Genomic DNA, 25487 nt, shown 5'->3' on the forward strand with positions numbered 1-25487 from the left:
CTCGGGGGGAAGACGAACGGCTCGGCCCCGGGCTCTCGGCTGCCGGCTCCGGAGCCCCGCCAGCCCTCGGCAGCCGGCGGGGAGCCGGGCCCCTCTGGCCGGGCGCCCGCTCGCTCTGCCCGGGGGCAGCGGGGGGGAGCGGAGCCGCGGCGGCGCTGGGGGCGCCGGGCAGGGCCATGGCCCCGCACCGCAGGTGGAGGCGCCCGGGAGCCTCCGACCGGGGCCGGGCTGGGAAGGGGGGGGACCGGGGAGAGGGAAAGGGAGGGAGGGGGGTCCAGGCCGGCTGCCAGCAGCCTGTAGGACCTTGGCTAACGGGCGGCGGTGGGCTGGAGCCTGCCGCGAGGGAGGGGCTCTCCGTGATGCAGGATGCTGGATCGCCGGTGCCGTGACGGGCCAGGCTCTCCGTGCCCTGCGGGAGGGAAGGAGGCGCCGGCGGAGCCCGAGCTGCTCCCTGCCTCCCCTCCGGCCCCGCTGAGCCGAGCCGGGCTCCGCACCAGGTGGGTGAGAGCCGCGGGGGGGCCGGGCTGGGCCATGGCAGCAGCCGCAGCCTCCCGGGGCTCTCCGGGCAGCTGCCCCCAGCCCGGGCGGGCAGCAGCGCCCTGCAGGGCGCAGACCGGCCTGGAGGGGCTCCGTGCCGAGCCCCGGGGAAAGCGGAACCGCTCGCCCGCTGGGTGAGCCCAGGCACGGCACCTGCCGATAGCAGAAGCTGCTGGATCCCGGCAGCGCCTGGCGAGGGGATCAGCCTTCCTTCTTAGCTGGCACAGCAGCCTGGGACTTGTGAATGACCGGAGCATCCAGGAGCGCTAAGGGCTGAGGGTGGGTGGGGAGAGGGTGTGTTTCTTTCCTCATTTATTTTTATTTATTTTATTTATTTATTATTTTTTGTAAGATTTTTTTTAAGGGATTAAACACTTCTGTAAGGAGTCTTAATTACGTTTAGTTGACAGGTGCGAGAGCTGGTTTTCATTTGGGACTCTTGATCTTTTAGAAGTGAGGTTTTCTTTTTGGTTTTGAAGGCAAGATTTCCCCACGCTGTGCGTCCTCCCAAAATATTGGGGTGGAGGGTAGGAGGAGGGGAGGGCGGGCAGGCTGCTGGTGTGTGCGTGTGTGTGTTAGGGGTGTGCGGAACTTGTACTACTTTATAAGGTCACTATGGTAACGAATAGCTGAGGCAACAAGATGTATTGATACCAGGAGTTAACAAAATTAGCAGTGTTATTAAACGGTTTATCCTGCTGGCAGTTTTAAACTGTTTTTAAGTAAAAGTGACCAGCCATTTAGTGTTGGCCCTGTAACTGATGAGGATCACTAAACTGAAGGACTTTTTCCCTCTGCCCTGATCACTTAATCTCCGTGCTGTTATGATCAGAACTTCCAAAGGCAGTGTGAATGGTTGATGGGGTCCCAGGGCTGGGCTCTCCCTTTTGGATGGGTGAAAGTGAGAGATCACGGTGGGAGGGGTTGCTGATTTGATAAACTGACCTATGTGCAGGAGACGATCAAACTCGCCCCCTATTGCTTGCTTTCCCAAACCTTCCTTCATTCTCCCCCCGCGTCTGTTGCCTAATTGGAACTGCATCACCCTGCAGGCTGTGCTCATGGCATGCTTTCCTAGCCAGCTCCGCTGGCCAGCACGGAGCTCCAGTGTTTGCACTGAGCTTCTTCCAAAGGCTGGTTCCATCCCTTCGCCCAGTTTGCTTTAGTCATTGAAATTCTGGCACAGCCCAATTGATTTTATTTGTAACTTGAAACAATCTCTCTCAGCAGAGTCCCAAGGCACGAGGATGGCCAGCCCTAAAGCCACAGGGCTCTTCTGGGAGGTCATTTGGCTTGCCATTGCTATCTACGCTCATCTACAGGTAGGCAATGAACTTGTTGCCACTGCTGTGCTTGGTGTTTCCGATGATCTTGCCACAAACTTTCAGTTGCTGTCTTTTAAGCAAAACTGCTGAGGTACCTGCATTGTAAATGAAAGGTTTCCAATGAGAGTGGGATTTAGGTTTATCACTGAATTTAATTTCAAAGGCATCCAGATGGGAAATGGATATTTTCTCTCTCGGTAATATTGTACCTGACTCAACTGTACAGGGACCAAAGGGAGATCTTGCCAGATGTGTAATGCCTGGGGTCTTTCAAGGCAATACAGCTGCCCTTTGCCCACAGGAGATTTAGCACCTGATAAATGTTAAGATACTGTAAGTGACAAGGGTTATATAAATACCTGTGTAGAAACATGTAAAGCGCTTGGAAGTCGGTGAGTATCTTGGGAAGACGGAGGTCCAAAAAGGTCTTTCCTTCAAGCGTTCAATGAATACAGAACCATGGAGGAAAGCCATAGCTGCCAACTGATCTATTGCCTGACACATGAGCCTAGTCGGTTCCAAGAAGTGAGTATTTCAAGAAATATGGTGTGCTGGCATGCAGCAGAGATGTTGTTATAGTCTGTCATCCTCTACAGTGGTAGTTCCCACAGTACAGAATGTATCATCAAGGATTCTTCAGTCCTCTATAGGCCCAAATCAAAAAAAATACTTAGAAAAGAACAATTAAACTGGAGAATATTTTTGAAATAAATGGCATCAGCTTTTGAAGCAGTGTAGTAATTTTTACAAAATAAAGTATTTGTTTTGCAAAAAAATCAGTGACAGTATTGTAACTATGTACTGTTTTCATTATTGTGATATTGAGAAATGGTGGTTTCAAACTGGAGCCTGTTGGGCTGGGCATTATTTAAACATACATCCTGAAGAATTTTGAATCAAATGGTAATAAAGCAGGCAAAAGAGAATTCAAAAGGAGTATGAAGAAATTAGGAGACAGGACTGGACAGCTCAGTAAGCTATAATTCATTTATGCTGGACTTTGGGGCTTACAGTAGTGGGAATAAGCAGTGCTACTTGCTAATAGCACTAGTGCAGTGTGTGCTGTGAAATGTTTGGCAGTTGCTTATCAATGAACGCCTCTTACATCTGTATTATGGTTGCTACTAATCTTGAAAGTACAGCAGTTACCTGAGTAAAGGATTCACCATAAAAGAAGCATTAGATTCTTCATTAAGTGTGTGGAAAAGCAGCATACATACAATGCATGTTCAAGCAGACAGGACAGCAGTGGAATCTTCAGCTTTTTGCTTGCTTCTCATGTAGGAATCAAAATGTTACTGATTTTCTGTGCCTGATCTGTTTGTATCTTTGTGTGCAAGCAGTTGAGTGATGTTGCAATAACAGGCCCTATAAAGCACTCAAAGTAGTATGTGAAATTCACTTAATAGTTCTGTGAAAGATGAGAATAGAAGTACAGGAAAGGGAAAGGTCAGCTTTGTGTTTGGGCCTTTTGGTTATGAAGAGACCACTTTTTTTTTTTTTTATAATGTTTTTCTTTTCTATTTTTTTCCATAGTTTTCTTATTGCAGAACAGGAATCAGTGGTGGCATAGTTTCCTCTTCTCCACAAATGGTTTGGCATAGCTTCACTTGTCTCTTCATAATAAAAAGTATCCAAACACATTGTAGTAATCAATAGGCTATTGTGAATAGCTTTATGAACATTTCAATCCAGGTCAAATTCTTTTGGTCTTGATTGTCCTGTTAAATATTCCAATCTATTTGGCATATTTGAGCCATTAGCACTTAACCCCAATCTTGCAGGAGGCCCTTCTGCTCCTAAATTTTAGGTGTTCTATCACAATTTTAGTCACATTAAAGATATCTTATATTATTTAACATAACATTTTTGGTATCCAATAACCATTAATTCTTTAATTGGTTGCTTGGGGCCATACTATATGGACCACACACAGTTATTCTACCCTAATATTGTACCATAGCTTCCACTTGTGTTGTTTTTGGCTATTGAAGTGCTTATGTCTGGAGCTAATCAATTAGAAACAATTGGATGCTGGGCAAGGTCACAAGTCTATGTCATGTCACTTATGTGCAATTGATTAATTTCATCCTGCTTGAGGCAGGTACAGAATAAAATAATAACCGTTTAAAAAGAATGTGGTGGAAATGTGGTATGAATGTAACGCAAAGAAAACTTTAACATGAGAAGTTGTGAAAAAGAGGTAGCTGTTACTGAGAAGAAATGAAAGTTAACTGGTTATAGGATCCTACACCAGTAACGAGCATGGCACGGTGTTTAGCTAGGTTCCAAACTTAACTCTGAACTTCCAGATATGTGGTGTCTCAAGTTCATGACAATTTTTTAAGGGAGGTTTAATTGCCATACTAGTAGATTAATAAGATATGATAGGATAACCCAGAGAATTGTTTACTGCGTGGTATTGCCGAGCTGCTTTTTAAAACCGTTCTGTGAGCAAGAGCAAGGGCATAAAGTTGATTCAGGAGATCACTTATGGGCTAGCCTTGCTTGTGCTGTTTTGCAGACATAGGGCCTCCTTTTCCTGACTCGTGCCAGTATAACTGAAATGAGTAGAATTGCATTTGCCTAAAGCCAATAGTGACCCAAGCAAATGGTGTCTCTATGTCTGTCTTAAAATAAGATAAAATAAAATAGCAGCAATATCATGATGGAATAATTCAGTATTTCTAAAGATTTAAATGATGAATCCATCCAAGGAGGCTATCGTATTCTACTGATTTTTGTGAACATCAAGTCTCAGTCAAAGATATAGTTAACTACTGATGTGTGTTTATTTCTCAGTATGGTGTAAGAGGCTTCTTATTTTTCTCCCATGATAGCAGCTTAGTAATCAATAATAGAGATTTTAGGCAATGGTTAAGCTAATAAAATAAAAGTATTTAAGTCCAACTTTGCTATTTAAATCTCTTGAGAAGATATGGCTATGTACTGGTAATTGAAAAGGCAGGATGTTCAGCCTGGTACCTATGCTTTCTCAATCTTGTGGTAACATTTTATTACACCATTAAGTTAATGTTGTTATATGTTATGAAATATGTGCAAGAATGTATATCTGATATTCTTACTAATGAATTAATGTCAGCAAGAAATGATTGCTAGCAGAATCATATGGACAAAATTTGGAGTTTACACATGGGTTCATTTTAGATTTATTCTCTGGTATGTTGTTTTCAAATCAGGAATACACTGATATTTTCTTAGGTTCCTAGAGTCCTAGTTAAATCCTCTACAAGTCAGCCCATTTTATCTCCAAAGACTGTGGGGTGGCTAATGTCTGAGGAGGGAATAATAGCAAACACACTATGTCTGGATATTTAAGAAGCATTAGCTTTGGATTTCTATGGAAGGGAAAGCTTTGTAGGTCACATATTCATTGAATAAACTGTTACTTGCTCCCATGATTTATGTTTCTGCAATCCCCGCATGCATTATGTTTTTTTTTTTTTTTTTTTTTTTTTTTCTATCTATCTGTGATATTTTGGATGTAAAAGATATACATACTGAAAACATTATCTTATTCCAAATGATTCTGCCATAGCCAATCTGCTGAAAACTACCAACACGGTAAATGTCATTAAGGTTGATCTGTGCAAGGCCAAAAGTCTGATGTCCATTACATGACATAGTGGACTTGGAGACCATCTTTGTGGAAAACCTTTGGAATATGTTTTACAGTCACTGGATGTATTGCACACCAATGTCTGAAAATATTGATCTACATGCCATATAAGAGTAAGGATTTTAAAATCTTCAGTAACTTTAATCAAAAATATCAGGTTGCGATTTGCAAACCCAGAGTTAAATCTAAAGCAGTTTCACTTTTGTAAGCAGGTTGCAATTCTGCACCCATCTGGAGTTTTGCGCTCAGCCTCAACAGGCTTGTGGTTTTATCCTTTTGTTTGAACGCTGGAATACATCTACTGCAGACAAATAACACTTCAGAGACTCAGTAGAAGTATTCTGACTTAAAATATTGTTATTGACAAGCTTGTAATGCAGTGACAGCATTACCAGAATACTTACGTAAGTTCCTGAATTCATTTTGAATTTATGACTAATAATGATTGCTCAACCAGTGCTCATAGGATCTGAACTGCTCTTACCCCCTATTTACAATCCAAAAGAATGGAATTGGCAGAAGGTTTGTGATGAATCTGTCTTGTGACTTGAGTCACAAAATATGTATGAATACTTATTTTTAAAAATGTAATCTCATCAAAAGTTTAAGTCAACTGTGGGAGATGACCAAAAGTCCAGATGATATCAGTGAGGGGGCCATTTTACTATTATTTCTTTGTTTCAATTTTTAGTAAATATTATATATAATAGTGATTATGAATGATGCTTGCAGTGATACAAGTCAGGAAAATCAGCCTTTGGTTATTCAGCTAAAGCATAGTCCAAAATCATTCACGCCAATGACGTGAAGGTGTTTTAATCTCCGTGTCCTGTTAGATTTATAATGCCTTATCTACATCTTCAGACATGAGTATCATTCCTCATTAAAATGATAAATTCGGATGAGAGTATTAAATCAGTTGTGTGTAGAGCTCCAGTTCACTTGTTCTAAAACTAGCTATTCAAACATGGAATGTTTTTAGAATAGCTTAGATGTAAGAATAATCTTTCACAACAGCCAGTGGCTTCTAATTTTTCTTGAAAAAGTAGTTAAGAAGCGAAGGAATAGCTTTAAGATTCTCTCTGGTTTTAGCAACCACTTGAAAGATTAGTCGTTGATAATTACTCATTCAGGTCTGCTTGGTGCAGCTGGCTCCTTCATATTCCTTACCAAATTGAGGCATAAACTGCACTGAGGGGGCAGTTTTTCAGCACACCAAATTGTTCCTGCTTTTGCATCACAGAAAACGTACATGATTGGTTATACTCATGTTAAAGTCCTTTTACCAGTTGTTTAAAAATCATGGTTTGGCCATCCCAAATAATGAGTTTGGCTTCATAAGAATGTATTTTAAAATCTGAGACCTTTTTATTTGTTTTTACTTCTAGAAGCTGTGAGGTCCACATGTTTGTCTCTATCTGCAGTCATTAGGCTTGAAGCTTTTCTTAAAATATAGAATTCTGTATGCTCACCTGAATCCAGGAACTGGTATTTAAGAAAACACCAAATATAACGTGGCTTGCAACTGAGTGGTAAAATATTAATTTCAGTGCTAGTGAAAGCAAGTTTATAACTGTGCCTCTGTACTTGTTTATGTTGTAAGCTTATGTGAGAAATCCTTGGCAATGTCAGTGTGTTACACCAAACTGACTGCAAATGTACTTGACTGTTAAGTCCGTGTTGGTAAGATTCTGTATAGTTTATAGCACTAATGATAATCTTGTGACCATGTACAGTCCAGCACAGCCTGCCTTGAGCAATCCCAGTGTAATTCTTGTTATGCAAAATCTCTGTAAAACAGTTTGTGCGTGGTAATAGAGTGAGTTTGGTTTTGACATGCAGTTTCCTAGTGAGCACAACGTTCCAGAAAGGACACTGGATATAGCTGTGACAATTCTGGAGAGACAGCTAAGTGAGTTTCTTATTCTGGTTGTGCAGATAGAAGTTGGAAAAGATAAGCAAACAGCTGATGGAAGGAAAGTCAGGCTTTAATCAGTGTGTCTGAATTTGGCCCTAGCTTCATTTCTGCATTCAGCTCAACATTAGATAAATTTCCTTTTGAAGGTTCAATAAACTTAAAGCCCAGTATTTATTTGTCTACGTGGCTTTTCTTTCTGAAAGAGGTTTTCAACTTTCCTGTGAGTTTTGGAATAAGAATTTTGTTTCTCTTATTTTGGAATGGAACAAAATGTTTATAGACTTGAACCTTTTGTAGTTATCTCAATTACCAATGTACTTTCCCAACTTCTGGTATAGTGCATCTGGAATGCTATTTTTCTCTCATTCCTGGTTCTCTAGAAGAAATTGTCAAATGTGTACAAGTATCTTAGAAAAGGAAAGCTTGCTATCATGAGCAAGACCCACATGGGAATTGCATGGCACTGCAGTTCTGTTATGCCCTCTTCACTCACTTTATCACTGATTTGTTTAGGTTTTGAAAACAAGTACATAAAGAACTTTTCTCCGTTTAAGAGGAGAACTTTTTATATTATCTGAACACTGTAGACTGTCAAGCACTCTTGGAGTTAAGGGTCGTATTTTCCAAATGGCTTCACTCTGTCTTCTAGGAGCAAGTACAGGTCTGCAAGCTCATTTTTGACTGTCAGCTATGCAAGGGTGCTAAATCTGATGCAGAGAGAGAAGTGTTTTCAGAAGGGTCTGTGATATGGAGCCTTTTCTTCAGTAAGCCCTGAGCTTTTGTAAGTTAAACACATACTGTTAAGTACTTAACTGTATTGGTAGGTGCTTAGCTGGATTTTCAAAACAAGTTATAGGTTAAATTTCCATTAGTCCAATGGGAACCAGGCATTTTAGTGCCTTAGGCACTTCCAAAAGTCTGGCTAACCATCTATCTTCATATTTTGATGATTAAACCAAAACTTTGACTCTTAAAGCTCTTTTGAGAGAATAGGTTTCTGGTGTGTAAATTCTAGTACCTGGGTGTGTAGATATTTGATAATACTTGAGAAGTGCAAGTACAAACATCAAGTATTTATAAATGGAGTGCACTTTCTGAAAACTTGGCCTAATACACCCCTTCCAGACAGCATATTACATAAATTGTTTAGGAACAATGTTATTTCTGTTTCTAATTTTATATTTATTAGATTTAACATCATTATGGAGAGAGAATGAAAACAGTATTCTCAGTCTGTTTTGAGAAATGTGGTTTCCAAGAATTGTCAGTTTGTCATGCTTCTGGATCCACTAGAAACACAGCAAATGCAGTCAGCTCGAATAAATTGTGAAGCAATATTAAAAATGCATTTACGATTGCAATTACTAGATTGTTGTTGTATGCTAACTGTTGTCATTTGTGGCACGGTGGGAGGTCCCAACTGGTTAATGATGCTGTTTTGTAGTGCTAAGTAAGTGGAGCTTTTGTTTATATGTGGAAACATGTATTTCTGCATTTATGTAATGTTTTTTCTGTCATCAGGTGCTTTGCCAAAAATCTAAGCTGCTTAAAATTTATAGGATACAGTCTCTTGTCAGTGCATGCAAACAGAACAGGGTATCATTTATAACATGTATATATGAAAGGATTTGTGAAGGCTCTCTGTAGCAAATGCAAACGCAAAGAAGAGCACTTAGTTCTCTGATCTATTGCTTCTTAGTTCCAGAGAATTAAGAGGGTATGGGCACACCTGCCACACCACAGAATGCCAGAAGGTGATTGCTTTCTCTCATCATCTTCATCTGATGATGTTTCCTGGCCTGCACCTTTCAGAAGCTCTGAGGTTGCAGAAAGCATCTCTATTCTGAGCTCACTGATTCAACAAAAGATTAGCTAGCTTAAAAAATTCTTCCCCTGATCTTTTATTTTTTTTTTAGTTGTTGCCATATCTCTGTTGTGTATGTGGGTTCTCCAGACCATCTACTGGCATGGAGAAATACATGTAAGCAAGAGTGATGCAAGTAGTGGTTCTGGTGCATTCACATATCTCTTCCAACAGTTATCGTCCTTGCTTCCCAGCTACTGCAGCCTCTTGCTGGTGTAGCAGCGGTGTGGAAGCAGAAGGCTGAACAAGCTCACTGCTCTCTGTGGATGCATAACAAATAAAATATGCTAAGATATTATTGGGCTTCCTCTCTTGAGAGTCTCCTTTTATTAGATGTTTTCAAGGTCTCATTACTCATTTGGTGTTTTGTTTTCTTGAGCCTCCAAATAGTTTTAAACTGCTCCCTGGTTGACTAACATGGATGTTGGCTGAAAAAACAATAGCATTGCAGTGTCTTGAGTATTGACTGCTTGGTAGATGATATTCTAGTTGGAAACTGCCAGGAACTTCCAATGTATTACTGTTTTTTTCAGCTGATCTCATCAACACTTGTTAGAAAGCTGAAAAGGGTGTACATTCATCACTGGAGAGGTGTGTGGATTGTGCTGTATGCTACGCAGGGATTTGACTAACACCAATAACTGATAAGACTGCTTGAATGAGCTCTGTTTTCATGTGGCCTGATTATGTAGTTTTATTTGTATGAAATTTGTATGCTTTCTGTGACTAACAGTTACACTTTTCCTCTAGAACAGTGATTCCTAGGTGTGTCTCTTCATGGAACTGCCAACTCAGAGCCTGGCAATAGTGAATAATGGAAATTAAATGTTAGGAAACACCATGAAGGGAAGATGCGAAGTGAAGAGCATCATCCTCTCACTGCATTAACTCCTTAAGCATGTGATCCCACTCTAAGTACTGTGTACAGTTCTGATCCTTTATGAATGAAAGAGGTGGAAAGACAACAAAAAAAGCTTTTAATGATCTTGGGATCTGCATGCCAAAGGTTTTCTCCAGTGGAAGGATGCATGGATTCAGGGGAAGACAAGACAAGCACTTGGAAAATCCACTCAGTATTACTGAACAGACAAACCATGGCAGGCTAAAAAAAAAAAAAAAAAAGTACATGAGTCCAGGGAAGTATGGTATGTACTTGCTCTGTACATGCTCTTCTCTGGGTATCCACTTAAGACTCCTGTTGGAAGCTGGTGGACTAGATAGGTACTTGGTCAGAACCAATTCAGATGTTTTTCTACCATCTTGATATTCTTCGGGGTTACACTTGATAGTCATTGAAAGGGAAGTTAGAATCCATGCTACTGTCATTTGTGACTCACTATTTCAAAGCTGAAACTAAAGAAATATATCCTCTAAACTCCAGGTGTATTTGAAGGTATATTCTGGATGACAAGGACTTGCTCAAAAACTGCATAGGTACATTCATTCTGAGCTTCTTTGGGTCTGCCTGGAATACTTTCTTATTTTTACAGCTTTTTAACAAAATTTTGTTTCTGACACTCTAAAAAATACCAAAACCTTAGAATTTGAAGGAGTTCAAGGAAACTTAGGTCATTTTGATTGCTTGAGTAGTTTATTGTTTTTAAACAAACACTAGCATTTCCTTTAGAAAGATAAATAGAGCAATGGCTTCTGATATTTTACTAAATAAAGCTTGGCTCAAATTCTACTTTCATTATGTGATAAGTCCTTCCATAAGACACAAATATTCCAGACATTTTCCCTGTATGAGTGAACACTTGCCTTCACCCCAGTGTGAAACTGTGAGCCCAAATGTATTTCCCATTTCCCCTTCCTACCTCTTTCAGTTAAATTTAGAACACAATAGGTTGGTTAAAACCATACAGAAACCTCCTGAATGCCATCTTAATGTATGGTTTTTTACCATGCAGCTGTTTATCTTCTGCTAAAAGGAAACTATAAATGTATTTTTAATGCCAGGTTCTGGGCTTAAAATGCCATTACTTATCCAGTGGGAATAGATTTGAAAATTAGTAAGCAATTAGATCAGTAGGCAAATACATTTTACTTAATGTTGCAAGTCTCATGGGTCTTTCAAATATCCTGTTAGCATCACCTGTTCTTAACTTGCAACCTTTTAAATCTTTGCATAGTCTTAGATAGCAGTGTTACTTAGGGAAAAAAATTCTCTGTTTAATTTTTTTTTTCATTTTTATATGAGCTGATTTTATTTTTATTTTTATTTGTATGGTTTCTGTGAGGGCAACAAAGATGTACTGCAAATGTTAAGCTTTTCTTGGAGAAAATTTCTTCCTGTAGATAACCATCTTGAGAAGTGCCTTAGCTGGGATAACAGAACATGTGGGTCTTGTTCTGATCTTTTGAACTTCCTTGAATTATGTCCTTAGCAAACAGCAATGATGTATTTGTTTATAATTGCTTATTTTTCTTGCTGAATTTAGGCCTCTGTGAGCCATCTGTCACATGTCACAAAGAAGCCACAATTCAGAAATGGGGAAAATATAGGAATTGTAGACTTCTTTTTATTATTTCAAACATTAAGGCCAGCCTCCCATGAGACACTGAAGAAAGGACCTTGTCTTCTTCAACTGTGTTATAGGAGTGTCCCATCATTCCTTGTCTGCCAAAAATTCACATTGATTTATTCAGTGGTGTAGTATGAGGACTTGCACTAAAACCTCAGTCCTGGAATGAGATCCAGCCTGGGGAACCCTGTGGACTTCATTAGGTTACTGTGCCACAACTGAGACCTTATTTTGTAAAATTTATAAAGGGCTTTCTATCTGAACAGTATGACATTTTGCATTTGAGTAACAGTGCCAGTGAAGTCTGTAGGCACTTTGCCTGAGACATCAGTGGGAGTTTTTCCTGAGTAAGACCTGCCCATAGGAAGCAAACTGAGGCTGAATTTCATTAGTGTTAATGAGTTGGTTATCATACTTCCTGTTGTGTGGTGTGAATCATTTTGTCTCTTCATGTAACTGCTAAGGACAGATGGCATTTAAATCTGTCTGCAGCTGTTAGTTTTCTTGAAAATTGGCTGTATTTTTCTTTTTTGGGGAAAAAAGTAGAGATAATCAAAAAGATAATTTGCCTGTTGCTTATAAACCTTGCAAAATCAAGTGATTTCCATTTTTTTTACATGTCAGTTTTTTATTGTGTGTTATTGAAGAGCATTTTATCAGGTGTTCCAGGCCATCCCTGTTGGCAGGAATTTCTCTGAACTACTGCAGAGGGAAACATCAAAACTATTCCTTAGAGCATGTACACTATTTTTTCAGAAGAACCGAAGCAGAACATGGAAATTCACTTTTTAAAAACCAGTGTGGCTTTTTGCCAGATTTACCATATTCATCAGATTCCTTTGAAACTTTTTAGGGGTTGCTCTCTCCACTGCATGGTGCAGTTCTGCTAATGAAAGCAGGGGAACACAAGCACATCATAAATAAGGAAGATACGATAGAGTTGAGTTCTGCATGTAGCATTTTGTCCATGCATATAAAAATTGACATCATGGTGTTGGAATGTTGACCGTGTTTTGCATTTTGCTAGCTGCTTTTACTGGAAAGCATGTGTTTCAAAGGGAGTTTTCAATTTTTATAAGTCTTTACCTCCATAATAGCCCAGTCTTATTTTGAATGTGGACTTCAGATATGAATAAAATTTAACTCGTGAAGAGAGTCCTCTGGCATAACATATGAATAACTTATGCAAATATTAACTAGTAAGGTGTGCATCTGGGTTGGAATAGTCAAAGCTAACCTTTAGGATCTGCTGTTACCACTCAGCATCATCTTACTTTGTTGAAGAGCATCATACTCTGATAGTAAAGGTATTCTGAGGAACTCTTCTTAAAGTTAGTTGTGTAATGTGGGGAATGCATAGCTGGCTGCACAAAACTAATCCTTCATGGGGAGTTTTTAACAGTGTGCCTTCTTAGCTCCACCTGGGTCTTTGAAAGATGAGAGCTGAGAAGTAAAGAAAGGCTAGCAGCAGTGAGAAAAGTGGCACTAGCCCTTCATTTTGAGATTAATCATCCACATAAAACTGGCAAAATTCACTTAGAATTCTCTTTCAGTAATGGGCTGGCCTCTCTTCCACCTTCATAATCCAAGTCATTTTCCCAGAGTTTCAGGGTTATTTACTCTGTAGAAAGTTGGCAACCCAAGTTTCCCATGTCATCATGTCTATGCTGTCTCCTGAGAGAAGAATTTCCTGGTACAACATCCTTGCACCTGCTAATTCTTCCCCAGCTCTTCTCATAATCAGGCCACTTCAAACCCCTTGGTGGAGTTATTCTGTACTACTTAAGCGTTTTACTAATTTTTATAATCAGGTGATTCCTCAAGTGATATCAAGCAGGCCCTCTTCCATTGATCTGTCATTGTGTGAAGATACAGAACTCTAGGTGATATTTTCAGTGTCCAAGATTGAAGGGTTTGATAGACATCTGTTATTCTGAGGAATTACATCTGCACCTTTATAGTAAATCAAAAGTTAACTATACCTAGTACTTGTCAAAGAATATATGCCTTTGTCTGCGGAGGAAAAAATTGAATGGTGTTATAAAAGGGGCATTTAAAACATCTTAAAATGTAATTCTCTTTCTGGCATACAATGTTGTAAGCTTCAATTCACTGCTAAAATTTTAGTTTGGTGGATTTTATTACTATAACTATACTACATAGAAATATATGCATGTACAGTGTATTTAAAAACACTAATGAAGTCTTTATAATATTCTCTAGCAAACTGTGATTGTCTTAGGTTAATTTTTTTCTGAATCATATCTGCAGCTCCTTAATGGGCTCTTCTCTGCATGTAAGTTACAGGGTGGCTGTATAAAACATTGCACTCTGATTCACCCTGGTGGTATTTTTAGTTGACACAATCAGATGGTTTTGCATGGCTAAATGAGAGCATGGCTAAAGAAAATGATAAATGATGCTTCATGATGAAGGATGATGCAGATTTCTAGCTTAAATGCTTGCTCTGAACTGGGGCTTGCAGGGGCACGACTGGACTTGTAAAATGGGGGCCTGCTTTCTTGATCTGTCTTGTGTATTGGAATTGTCTGTTTTAATAAAATAGCTTAGAAAATCCTGTTCAGAGTTGTATAACTAAGATTGGACAGGTCAGACACAATGTAGGGAATGCTTGAATTGAAATTAAATTTGGATTGGTGTGGACATGCTTGGTTTTAATGGGTCTTGCATTCAGAAACTTGTAATACTATTTGTCAATGCAGATGTCTCCACATTTAAGATCTGTTCAGCTTTTAAAATGCTGGTGTAGCTCGTCTATCTCCATTTCTCCACTCAGAGGGCTGTCTAGCAGGCTGTGCTGTTTGTAGAGTATCTTGGTTGTAGTAGATGTTTGCTCTGATTCGCTCAGGGTTGCTGCTGTATTCGGCTCTTCTGCAAGGTGCTGGCACTGCAAAAGCCTCTAAGTGGGATCAGTCCTTTCATGACCTATCTACAGAGGGCATGTAGAAGCTCAGAATTTTCAGAGATGTGTGATGTGGCATGTGGCTCATAGGAGTCCTGTCCATCTTTTATTTTCCTATGCTTTGTAAATTAAAAATTCCAAACCTTGGATAACTGGGAATAGCTTTTTTTTTTTTTTTTTTTTTTTTTTTTTTTTTTTTTCCCCAAACCCTTAATATTTCATCAGACCGTTTAGATCTAAACAGCTAACTTTATATTTCAAATGTTCAATTATTGTCATCACTTGAGCTATCTACAACTCCTACTGTTTATTTCTAGAATCCTATTTGAAGTATAGCAACATTAGTGCAAGTTTTATTGTGAGAGATGAAATTTAAACTGTATTAGGATTAAGTGTTTAATAGTATAATTTGCTGCATATGTTGCAAATACAGGGTGCTATGAATAGATCCTCTGTTTAATAAAGAGCATTTGATATGTTATATATGGACTTAAATCCAATATGTTGTTATCTTTAACTAAAGGAAATTATAAGAAGAGATTTACAGAGAAGGGTTTATTCTATTAATTTTAATTTCTTTAAAACATTTCCCAACTGAAACTGAATTTGGTTTCTCTATTTTGACTTTGTTTAAAATGTTCTGTACATAACTTTCTTTGTTTCTTGAATATTATTCTGAAAATAGTACAAGACTGGCTGTTTTTCATACACGTGAAGGAGAAAAATATTAGCAGTAGTAGGTGAATATTTATTTAAGTGTGGTGACTTGTTTTTCTGTTTGTCCACTCACAGCAGACTTAAGGATTTGAGTGCAAGGCTGTTATATTAATGGAATTTTTCATATAATATTTATACCTCTGAAAGAATTGGGAGAAAGGTTTTCCCTTCCCCACCTGCCTCCAGCCCCCTGCCTCCCAGGAAACAGCAGAATGGAACACATTGATTTAGAACAGGGATTAGGTTTTGGCTTGATGCTGAAGAAGCAAAAATAGGAAGGTGACACAACCCTGTGTTTTCCTAGTCTGCATGAGGTGTTTGATTAATCTGAAATGGTAGTGAGTGATTTGAATTCTTATGGCTTTAAGACAATGCGGAATGATTCTGTTTCTAAATGGCTGAAATGAATAGTTTTGGCTTGCTTTAAGATTCAGAGACTACATTAAATCTTCTTGGCATAGGCATTTCGACTTTTAGATTTTATTATTGCCCCATACTTCCTTTTAAAGCATGTAGTTGCTTCTTTGAGGATTTATTTAGGTAGGTAATATTTTTTTTTTAATTTATTTTTTATTTTTTAAGAAGTCAATTCTGTTTTTTATAGAACAATTTGTAGTCATCCCCTTGCTCTATTATTAAAGCTGGAGTAACAAAAAATGAGGGAAATAGCTGCATGCATCATAACTCTAAGCAAGGAAAAGCATAGGGAAGAGGAACTCATTCAAACAGTTTCATGCAGTTTTGTGCAGGAAGGCAACAAATTTCAGACCTTGTGTGGATGTGTAGGATTCCCTTCAGCCTTTCTACCAGGAACTATAAAAAGCTCATATAAAGGCACAGAATAATTACAGCCTGAGTCAGGCCAGCATGTTGGCTTTTTTCACTATAATCAGGATAAAAGAATATCTCTCTTGGCAAAAAGAACTGGACTCTGAAATAGAGATGTTCTGGACTGATAATTCCAAGTACAGCCAAACTGTCAGAGAAATATACAGGTTAAGATTTATATTTGGGTCTTGTTATTTGAAATGGATGCTGTTTAAGTTTCATATAATAACATTTTACTCTGTATAGAGTGCAGAGGAAGCCAGACCTTTTAAAAAGTGCAAATGAAAACAACTGAATCGTTGCCACAGTTAACTTTAGCACAGTTTAACTGAGAGTGAACTGTCTTATTGTTTACAATTCGTAAAGCAGTGGAGAATGTGAAGAGATGTGTAATGACGCAGAATAAGAACAGATCAACTGAATCAAGAGCACAGTATTTCACACCACTGTTTGCAAATCCACTAAATTGTATAGATTCTAGCTTCAGGAGTTTCTAGTGTCATGCTCATGTTCAGCCTGAGAAGTAATAGGTAGGGCAAAAGGAATCCTCTGCAATTAAACAAAAGGGTGGATGAATTTATTTCCTTGCCTTTGCAGAGTCCATTGTTCTTGGATTCTGTCTATATTTTTAAAAGTTTTAGAATGCTAAAGACAAACATATGAGAACCTGGAACCATGCTAAAGCTTTAGATATTGAACTGTTAGGGTTGGCCTCCTAGCTCACATTAGCTTGTACTGGCAAACTAAAGAGCTGACTGTGGATAAGAAAATTCGGGGGAGGTTATTGCCACAGATCCATCCAAAAGTGCTCAGGAATAGTTGAAAAATATTCTGTAGGAATAGTGCCCTTCTGTAAATCTTTAAAATTATACTATGCTGTCAAGAATTCTGTTTAACCTTATGTGCAAATGGTAGCAGTAAAGGAGAAGCTGCTGGGTACGTAAGAATAGGTGGTTTTGCAATGTTGGTTAGAAATCAGGCACGTATGAAGGACTTCGCATTTCGCCTTGCCATTGCTCTTTTTAGAAGTAGTGAGCTGAGTATCTCTTGCCCTACAAGAGGCACAACAGCTTTTCAAAAGACAAGGTCAAGTGGACAAACCAAGATTGTGTACCCTGTTAAATTCAATATATAAAAGCTGCTTTTGAAAAGCTGTTTACAGATAAGCTCCTACGTCTAAGAAACATGGTAATGTTTACAACTTTGCTGAAACAGTGGAGGCTGAAAGACCAACCTCCTACAAGATGTGTTTGCCAGAGCTATTTTCTCATTTTTAAGGCTGTCATTAACAGAGACTTGATTGTACTAGTAGCAGCTGGAAGGGCTGCTCCCTCCAGAACCTTTCCTCTACTGGTCAAGGTAGTAGAGCTTTTCAGTAGCTTGACTACAGCCTTTTCTCGGTGGTCAATCGTGCCTGATTTTAGGTGCTAGTAGATCCAGGGAAATGCCAGTAATTAGGTGCACTTTGAAAATGATCACCCCCTGCAGTCAGGTTCTTCAATCTGCTAGAAAAGAGGAGGAAAGAAAACAATCTTACTAAACATCTGCTATGCCATCATAAACTTCAGTGTGGTATTCTGAAGGAGTAAAATTATTCTGTTAAATGTCCCGTAGAAGAATAATCATTATTGGAAAACAATGTTTGACTTATGACATGTCTCAATTCATCTGTCCTGGGAGCTATCCATTGTACGTACACATCTGCTCCTGTACACCCACACAGGATGGGAAGATATTCCTCCACAGGAAGGTCTTCCGTTCCCTCAGTATGCAGGTGGTATGTATTGGCAAATCGCATGCGGTGGATGTGGTAGCCAAGTTCCCAGAGTAATGCACGCATAGTGAAGCAATTCACTCAACTTCAGCTGTTTGAATGAGAAAACAAGATGGGTGACTAGGAATATAATCGTATGGCCCATCTTTCAGTGCGATACCTATTTTAGCACTTGTACTTGCTACTGGTTTCATTTGAAATATAGACCATATTGAGAGGGTTAAAGACTGTCAATGAGATCAGTAGCAGAGAAGACATGCGATACTTGAAATATTAAAAAAAAACAAAAAAACAAAACAACAAAAAAAAACCACCAAAACAAAATGCAGTGCAATTAAGAGGACTTGGTGTTTTTTATTATTCCAAAATACTAGACAATGTGTTGCCTTTTATTTGCAGGTGTTCTACAGTATTCTCTAGTCTTCATCTTTTGTTGTTATGTTTATTGAACGTCTTTCTGTAATCACCTGGATCATTTTAAAATTTCTAAATGAAATTTTTCTGCTGGTTGTGAAAAATGGGTGATAAGGCTGTAGTCATTAATCTATGCTGATTAGGACAGGCATCCAATCCTGAATTAGCAGTTTCTATTTTCATTTTGTCTGACTTGCTCAGCTGTGTCTTTTAACATTTCAGCAAATCCAGTTCATTCAGAGGATTTATTCCATTCTTTCCAGGAGCAGATCCCGTGTTTTTCTCACCTCAGTAAGAGCCCTTTCCTCTTTACCGTATCAGTCCTCTAGCATTACTGTACACATAGTTTAGAAGGACAAAAATGAGTCATTAAACTCCATTAATGACCATTAGTCTTAACAGTTATCATTGAACAGATGACTGTAGTGCCTGCCACGTGAGCCTTCAGTCACTCTTTTTTTTTTCTGCCATTAAGGCATAGTTATCAAAGTAGTGGCTTGTTAGGAAGTATACACATAAAATACTCTCAGTTAAAGCTAGTAGATAGTGTGACCTAGAGGGGACAATCTTCAGATTACTGGTAGGTCCTTTTTCATGTTTGGTCTTTTCATATTTGGAGACTTTGCTTTTTAGGGTGTTTCTATTTCTTTCATGCTATTTGCTTTTTGTTCATTTATTGACCTAATTTCAGTCAGCCTTTTATTTTCAACGCTGGAGAGTGTGTCTGGCTAAATACAACACAATTAATACCTTGCCCTGCTTGAGATGCTCTCAGTGGCGAGACAAAAAAAAAAAAAAAAAAAAAAAAAAAAAAAAAAAAAAAAAAACAGGACACTTGGAGAACGACTGATTTCCTTCCTCAAAAATATTAAGAGGAAATGAGAAAGGGAATGGATCAGGATAACGAGACTGGCCTTAGTGGACTGAGGGAGCAGAGTTAAGCTGAGAAATAAATATGAGACTGAGTAGAGTAAATATGGAACAATTGGAAGCACGCTTGGAGAATTGAGTTGCAGCATTTGAACACTGGGTCTGGGTAAGGGAAAACACTTCAGCAGCAAAAGATTTTGCTGGGAATGACAAATAATAAAACTTAAAGAAAATTAACTCAATGATAGATGAGAGAAAGAAGTCTTACTGGGAAGTAGCATGCTTTGCCTGGTGGTTGGTGTATCAGTATTTTTACCATCAGCAAAGCATAAAAAGCTTAAAAGCTCTAGAGTATTTGCAAAATGCATTTGAGACTTAAAGGCTGCGTGCTGTGAACAGTTTCTTTCGGGAATTTCTCTTTAAAATCCTGCTGAAACAGGTGTGCACACGTGGAGGGCGCTTGGCTGAAAGGCATTCACCTCACGTGCCTTATTAATAGCCTTAAACCAACATTCCTACAGCAGAGCCATGACCATTTAACTGCTTCCTTATTGTGAAAATGTGCCTGACCCAGTCAGTGTGCAAGGCTGCTCAGTCCATAAACCCTGCAAAGGGACTTACTGAAATGGAGAGAGAAGGGTAGATGAAGAACTGGGTTAATATCACTAAAATTATCAGAAGTGGTGGAAAATTAACAGTGGAAAAATCATGTTTTCCTCTCCATGTGCTAGACACATTCATGTGGTGAGCTGGTGTAAATCGCAGGTTAGCCTGAGTGAACATCTGGCTGGGGCATTCTCCACAGTCTAATTTCTTTCAGGTGAGAAAGGATTCATCTCCTAGACATAACGTAGGAGAACCATTTTGATTATTTACACCTACCTTTATTCAGGGTGGTCTGTCTTTGCAACTAGAGTTTTGGGACCCCCCTGCCCCTTTTGAAGATGTGTTAACAAGATGGTAGCAGGGGCTCACTGTGCTCCTCTGAAAAGAGGTGTGGATAAGAGAGCCTGGACTAATGCTGTCCTTTTTTCCATGGGGTGGCAGTACTTGGCATGAGTTTTTAAGTATTTGGTCATTCACTGGTGATAGGCCAGCACACACCACCTGAATTGTCCTTTCCCATCTTAACTGGGGAAAAGGGAAGAAAGAATTTCTAATAATAAAGGACATTATGATATACCAGGAAAAAACAAACAAAAAACTATAAGCTTGTCCAAAGGCCTGGAGAGGAAGCTAGGCAAAGTAATATAGAGAATTTTAACAATGAAATTAAACTAAATGTGGAAATAACGTATTAGGCATATTCCCTTTTCTTTGATACCTGTTAAAACCGTGACTGAAACTTTCTGAAAATGTTTCCTATTTTAAAAAAGTGATGAATATGGTGGAGAAAGCTCCTTGCCCAGTTCTATAGCCTGCATAATGCAGGAAGTCATACTGATGCTTTGGGAATGTACCAGAGGAGTTCTGGCGCCACTGTGGTTGTTCTCCGTTTACTTGAGTGATTTCACTCTTAATCTGGGTGTGCACAAGCCTTTACCCAGCCTTATCTGTGTGTATTTATTCTTTGTGGAAGTCACTGAAGTAGGTCAGCAAACACCGCTGATCAATAAAGATTTTTTTGCATGTTTTGTGTTTAGTTGTAGTTATTTTAGTATAGCTGAGTGACCTTTGTGGTATGACAAATACTTTTCTTTATTTTTTAAGAGAGATTTATCCTACAGTAAACTGTTTTGGCTTGTCTCTGAAGAGGAATCTTGCCACCTTATTCTTATATAGATGTGATTTTTCTTACTGCTATCTGGATTATACCTGCTTATATGGTATTTGCTAGACTCTTTGAGGGTCGTATTCATTGAGAGGTTTTGTGATGGAAGATGTTTGTCAAAAAATTTCTATATTCCTAATCTGTCAAAATTCCTTAATTGCATGATCCTGTAGTTCTACTTCTGTTTTGGACAACTTGATTTTCAATATAGTTGCACCAAAGATAGATTTTCCTTACTGAGGAAACACTCCAGTTCTTGGTGGCTGGGAGTTTGCCTGGGTTTCCAGGTCTATTTCTGTTTTGAGAATTTGCAGTCATTTACAGTAGCAGAAAAAGCTGACATATTGCGTTTACCTGTTTAATTCATGATAAACACCATGCTGTTGCTAATGACAATGATGAAAGAATGAAATGATGAAAAATTACTAGTGTTAAGACAGGCTTTTTTTTTTTTTTTTTGTCTGAAATACTTGCCAATTTTCCCCTGCCACCTGAATCAGAAGCAGATGTACTGAGATTGAGTGCAGGGAGAGAACTCCCTGTCATTAGCAATGCAAGGCATGGCAATGCCCTGTGACACATAAGAAGTCGCTGCTCAGCCTTCCCCACATCACAAAAAGCCTCTGTTTATATTTGCACTTGTGAACATCTTTCTTTAATATCAAAATTTTCAGTATTTAACTCTGAATACTGAATATAGTGGTTTAGGATTCTTTTTCTCCCCTAAGTGCTGTGGTTTTAATACCATTCCATTGCCCCACACATTTCCCTTCTTTGTGCTTTCATTATACAACAGGAATTCTCTTAAAAATCTGGATCCGCCACTAGTTCTAGCAGGTGTTTGGCTTCTGAGCGCCAGAGGTTTTTTCCTTACACAGCTTATGGATGAGAATTTCACTGCCCTTAGGCACAATTTCAACTGAAGTATATGAAAAGCATGTTACTATGTCAGTTCAAATTATATCACTATTAAAGAAAAAAACTCTAAAGGAAATTAAATACAAATAATCACACTAACATAACATAACATTAATAACATTAAGGTTATAATTTAAATTAAAAAGAATCAGGAAAATCTGAGTCAAGAGTCCCATGTCATTCTTAGCCAGACTCTCCTGAGAGTAGGCATTGTAAAATGAGGATAATGACAACTTTGAGTAATATGAGATCTCTTGATGAATAGCACCATAATACTAGAGTGTAGAAGAGGTAAGTAGATTTTCTCACTAGGTATAATATACTGCACAGGAACAAAGTATTGTGTGAAGTTTTTGTCCTACATTCTCTCATCATTAGCCTATTTATCTGATAATAGCTAACTCTTTTTTTCCTGTATGTGACAATGTGTTAGGTCCCATTTTGTTCATGTATAAATGTGAATCGCTAGCCACCTGCACTACCTTCCTTGATGTGTTTAAACCAGCATGCAGACAGGTTGATCATGTCTAGCTGAAATGTTGATCCCCAAATCCTGGACCAGGCAGTCACCGCAGTGTGGGCACATCACTGTTGTGAAATGAAAACAAGGGGGCATTTTGCAAGTGCTGAGCAGAATTGCTCACAGAACTGTGCCATCATGTTTCACCTGACCCAGATCCTTTATGTTGCATTTCAGGAGGCTTCCCATTTAGATCCAACTCGTTGTTACCTGGGAACATTTGTGCCTTCCTTACACCCTTTCTTTAGCATTACTAGAGCGATTATCTAGCCCTACTGGGTGAGGGGATGAGAAGGAAGTCATCTGTTAGAAAAGGCTGATGTTGCCTTTTCCCTGTTTTGTGCCACTTATCTCACTAGTAAAGAGTTGAGTACTTGCAGCCTGTAGCTTACTACAGACTCACTCATCTCATATAGCCCACAGTCTTCATTTATTTATTTATTTATTTATTTATTTATTTATTTATTTATTTATTTATTTAATGTTGTTATTACTAAATAATCCTAATTTCTGTTAGCACATGATTTGCCAAAGCTATTAAGGTGTCTTGCTTGCCTCTCCATGACAGAGGCTCCTACTGCTCAATGAAGGAATTGTATGATATCCTTTCTCTTGTTTCATTTTGTTCTTTAACCCTAAAGCAATATGAGCATCTTCATTCAGTGCATGTGTTGACTTTGTAAGGTTTTATAATTCCACTGACTCTGACAGTGATCCCACATAACCTAAACTATGTTCCTTTCTTGCCTTCTGTAAATAAATCTGCTGTTCCTAAAGGATTATGCTTTCAGTCTCCTTCAGCGTATCACTGAAGGAGGCATATGGGCAGGCTGCAGTCATGTGTCCATAGAAAAACAAGCAAGATTGTCTGCTTCCTGCAAAGGAGTCCATTCAACTGCTAGCAACCTGTCAGTTTAGCAAATAAAAAAAAAAAAAAAGCTTTCACTGCACAGTGGTCATGATAAAGGAAGCTTTATCATATCTTAAAAATACTACAGATTATCCCGTTTTCCTTGCTAAGGACACTGACAGTATTTTTGTAGCATATTTTTTTCTATGGAGGCTAAGAGGACCCTTAGAGACCTTCAGGAGTTCCATGTGAGTATGTTCCAATAATGCTAAAAGAACTTGATTTATGACAAGAATTTTGCCAATTATTAGGCTAATAAATAAAGAATAAAAGGTGGGTTTTGTTTGGAATAGTGTTGAACATATGGTGAAAGGAGGGATAAAAACTTGTAGAAGCCTTCAGTTAGCTCTGTCTTGCTTGCAAGACTTTAAAAGGATGGATTAATGAAAGTTTTGTTACACTTCTACATTTATTTTTTTTAACAAGATGTTCTTCACTTCCACTGTTTTTGGCAGGAATGTGTGTTCCATCAAGAGGATTCTAGTACCTTCAATCTTAAAAATAAATAAATAAAGTGAAAATGTCCTTTTGCCTACTTCCCCTGCTCCCCCAAAGCACCAAGCCCCAGCCAATGTGCAGGTAGAATGTTATTTCACCATTCAAAGCCGTTAGCATTTTGTGTTAATGTGAGTGACTGCTTTAAGATAAACTGTTGAACAGGACATTTATATAAAATCAGTAAACAAGCAAAGAAACAGATAAATGTGATAGACTAGTCAAGCTGCATATTCAGGAGATACAAGTTTAAGAACAAATCGCTTTCCCTCTATAGAGCAGGTACAGTCCCTGCTCACATCACTGCCAGCAGCCTCTCAACACCGATGCCACTGATGTTATTTAATGCAGCTTCTCAGCATTTGTAAGGAGACGGAAAATAGACATCACACTGTGCTGGGCTTATAAATCGTGTCACCGCTGTGGCAGGGAATCAGGGGACAGGAATTAAAATTACTTTTTTTGCTGTTACCTAATTTCCTCTCTTCCTACTGGTAAATCCATATCTTTGCAAGCCTTTTTTCTTGTTCTTAAGAATAGGCTTGTTGTACCCTTTCTGTATGTGTAACTCTACTCTCGCTGGTAATAGTAATATCCAGACTTTATAGTGTATGTTTTATCCATATGCTATAAAATTGCTTTTAAACTGGCTCTAAATATTGTTGTGCCCATTCCCCCAAAGGCTCAACTGAAGGCTCAGGAAATAACGGGGCAATACATATTTTGCAAGCAGAATCTGATCCACAGTCACTAACTTTCTGACAATACTTGGAAATGAATTACTTCAGGGTCATCTTATTTAAGAGTGCTCGTATTTCTCACTTTGGCTTTTGTTTATGCAAAGCCAAATAGCACTGAGTAACTAGTGTTATTCACAGGCCTGATAGCAAACATAATATTGCAAGAGTTGTCATGCTGAAGATGTATTTGGGCTCCAGTTTGTTGGTGTGTGCATTGCCATTTATATCACTGGGAGCAACTTCAGGCTGCTAGCACAGCTCTTTCAAAAGCAAGTATTAGGCACATCAATCCTGCAGAAAGAGGACGGGCTGCCTAATGCAGCATAGAAGGAGCTTCATTGGAGGAGGGAAAACTCCAGGTTTCATATTTCTTTTGGAAACATGAAGCAGAGTTGATATTTAAGCTGGGTTTTGAGACTAAATGAGATTTTGGCTAAATAGTACTGCAGTCTGTCAGTGACAAGTTTAATCCCTCAGCCAGACCATAGCAAGAGAAAACATAAGTAGTTGTTGATAAATATCCAAAAGCTTAATCACTAGTATAAATTTAACAAGGTAAAGAAAGATTTTCAAAATGTGTTGATCTCCATCTCTAGCCCAACTTACAACAAAGAAAATGTATTTACATTTAATCAAGAGAAATTTTGGTAAAATAGCTTTCTGGAAAGACTGGGAGATAGTGTCTTAATTTAAAACCAAAATGATCTCTATTACCCCTCTTGTGTTTGCTTTAAGTTGTACAAACTTACACCATGTGAGAAAGGCTTAGATTTTTTGCTTTGAGGACACGATCTTGAG

At 38.7% G+C, this 25487-nt stretch overlaps 1 protein-coding gene across 1 annotated transcript in view; it reads left to right on the forward strand.

Moving 5' to 3' along the window:
• Positions 1 to 1784: 1784 nt before the first annotated feature.
• ADAMTSL3 (ADAMTS like 3) overlaps positions 1785 to 25487 on the forward strand; it is a gene marked incomplete at both ends in the record, with an annotated part of 186210 nt that continues 162507 nt past the window's right edge. The window contains one exon of the mRNA XM_084293125.1: positions 1785 to 1859. Within this exon, the coding sequence (XP_084149251.1) occupies positions 1785 to 1859 (75 nt within the window). The remainder of the gene's footprint in view (positions 1860 to 25487) is intronic.

This window comes from Netta rufina (genome assembly GCF_964035555.1).
Source record: "Netta rufina genome assembly, chromosome: 11".
In the NCBI taxonomy this organism is placed as follows: domain Eukaryota; kingdom Metazoa; phylum Chordata; class Aves; order Anseriformes; family Anatidae; genus Netta; species Netta rufina.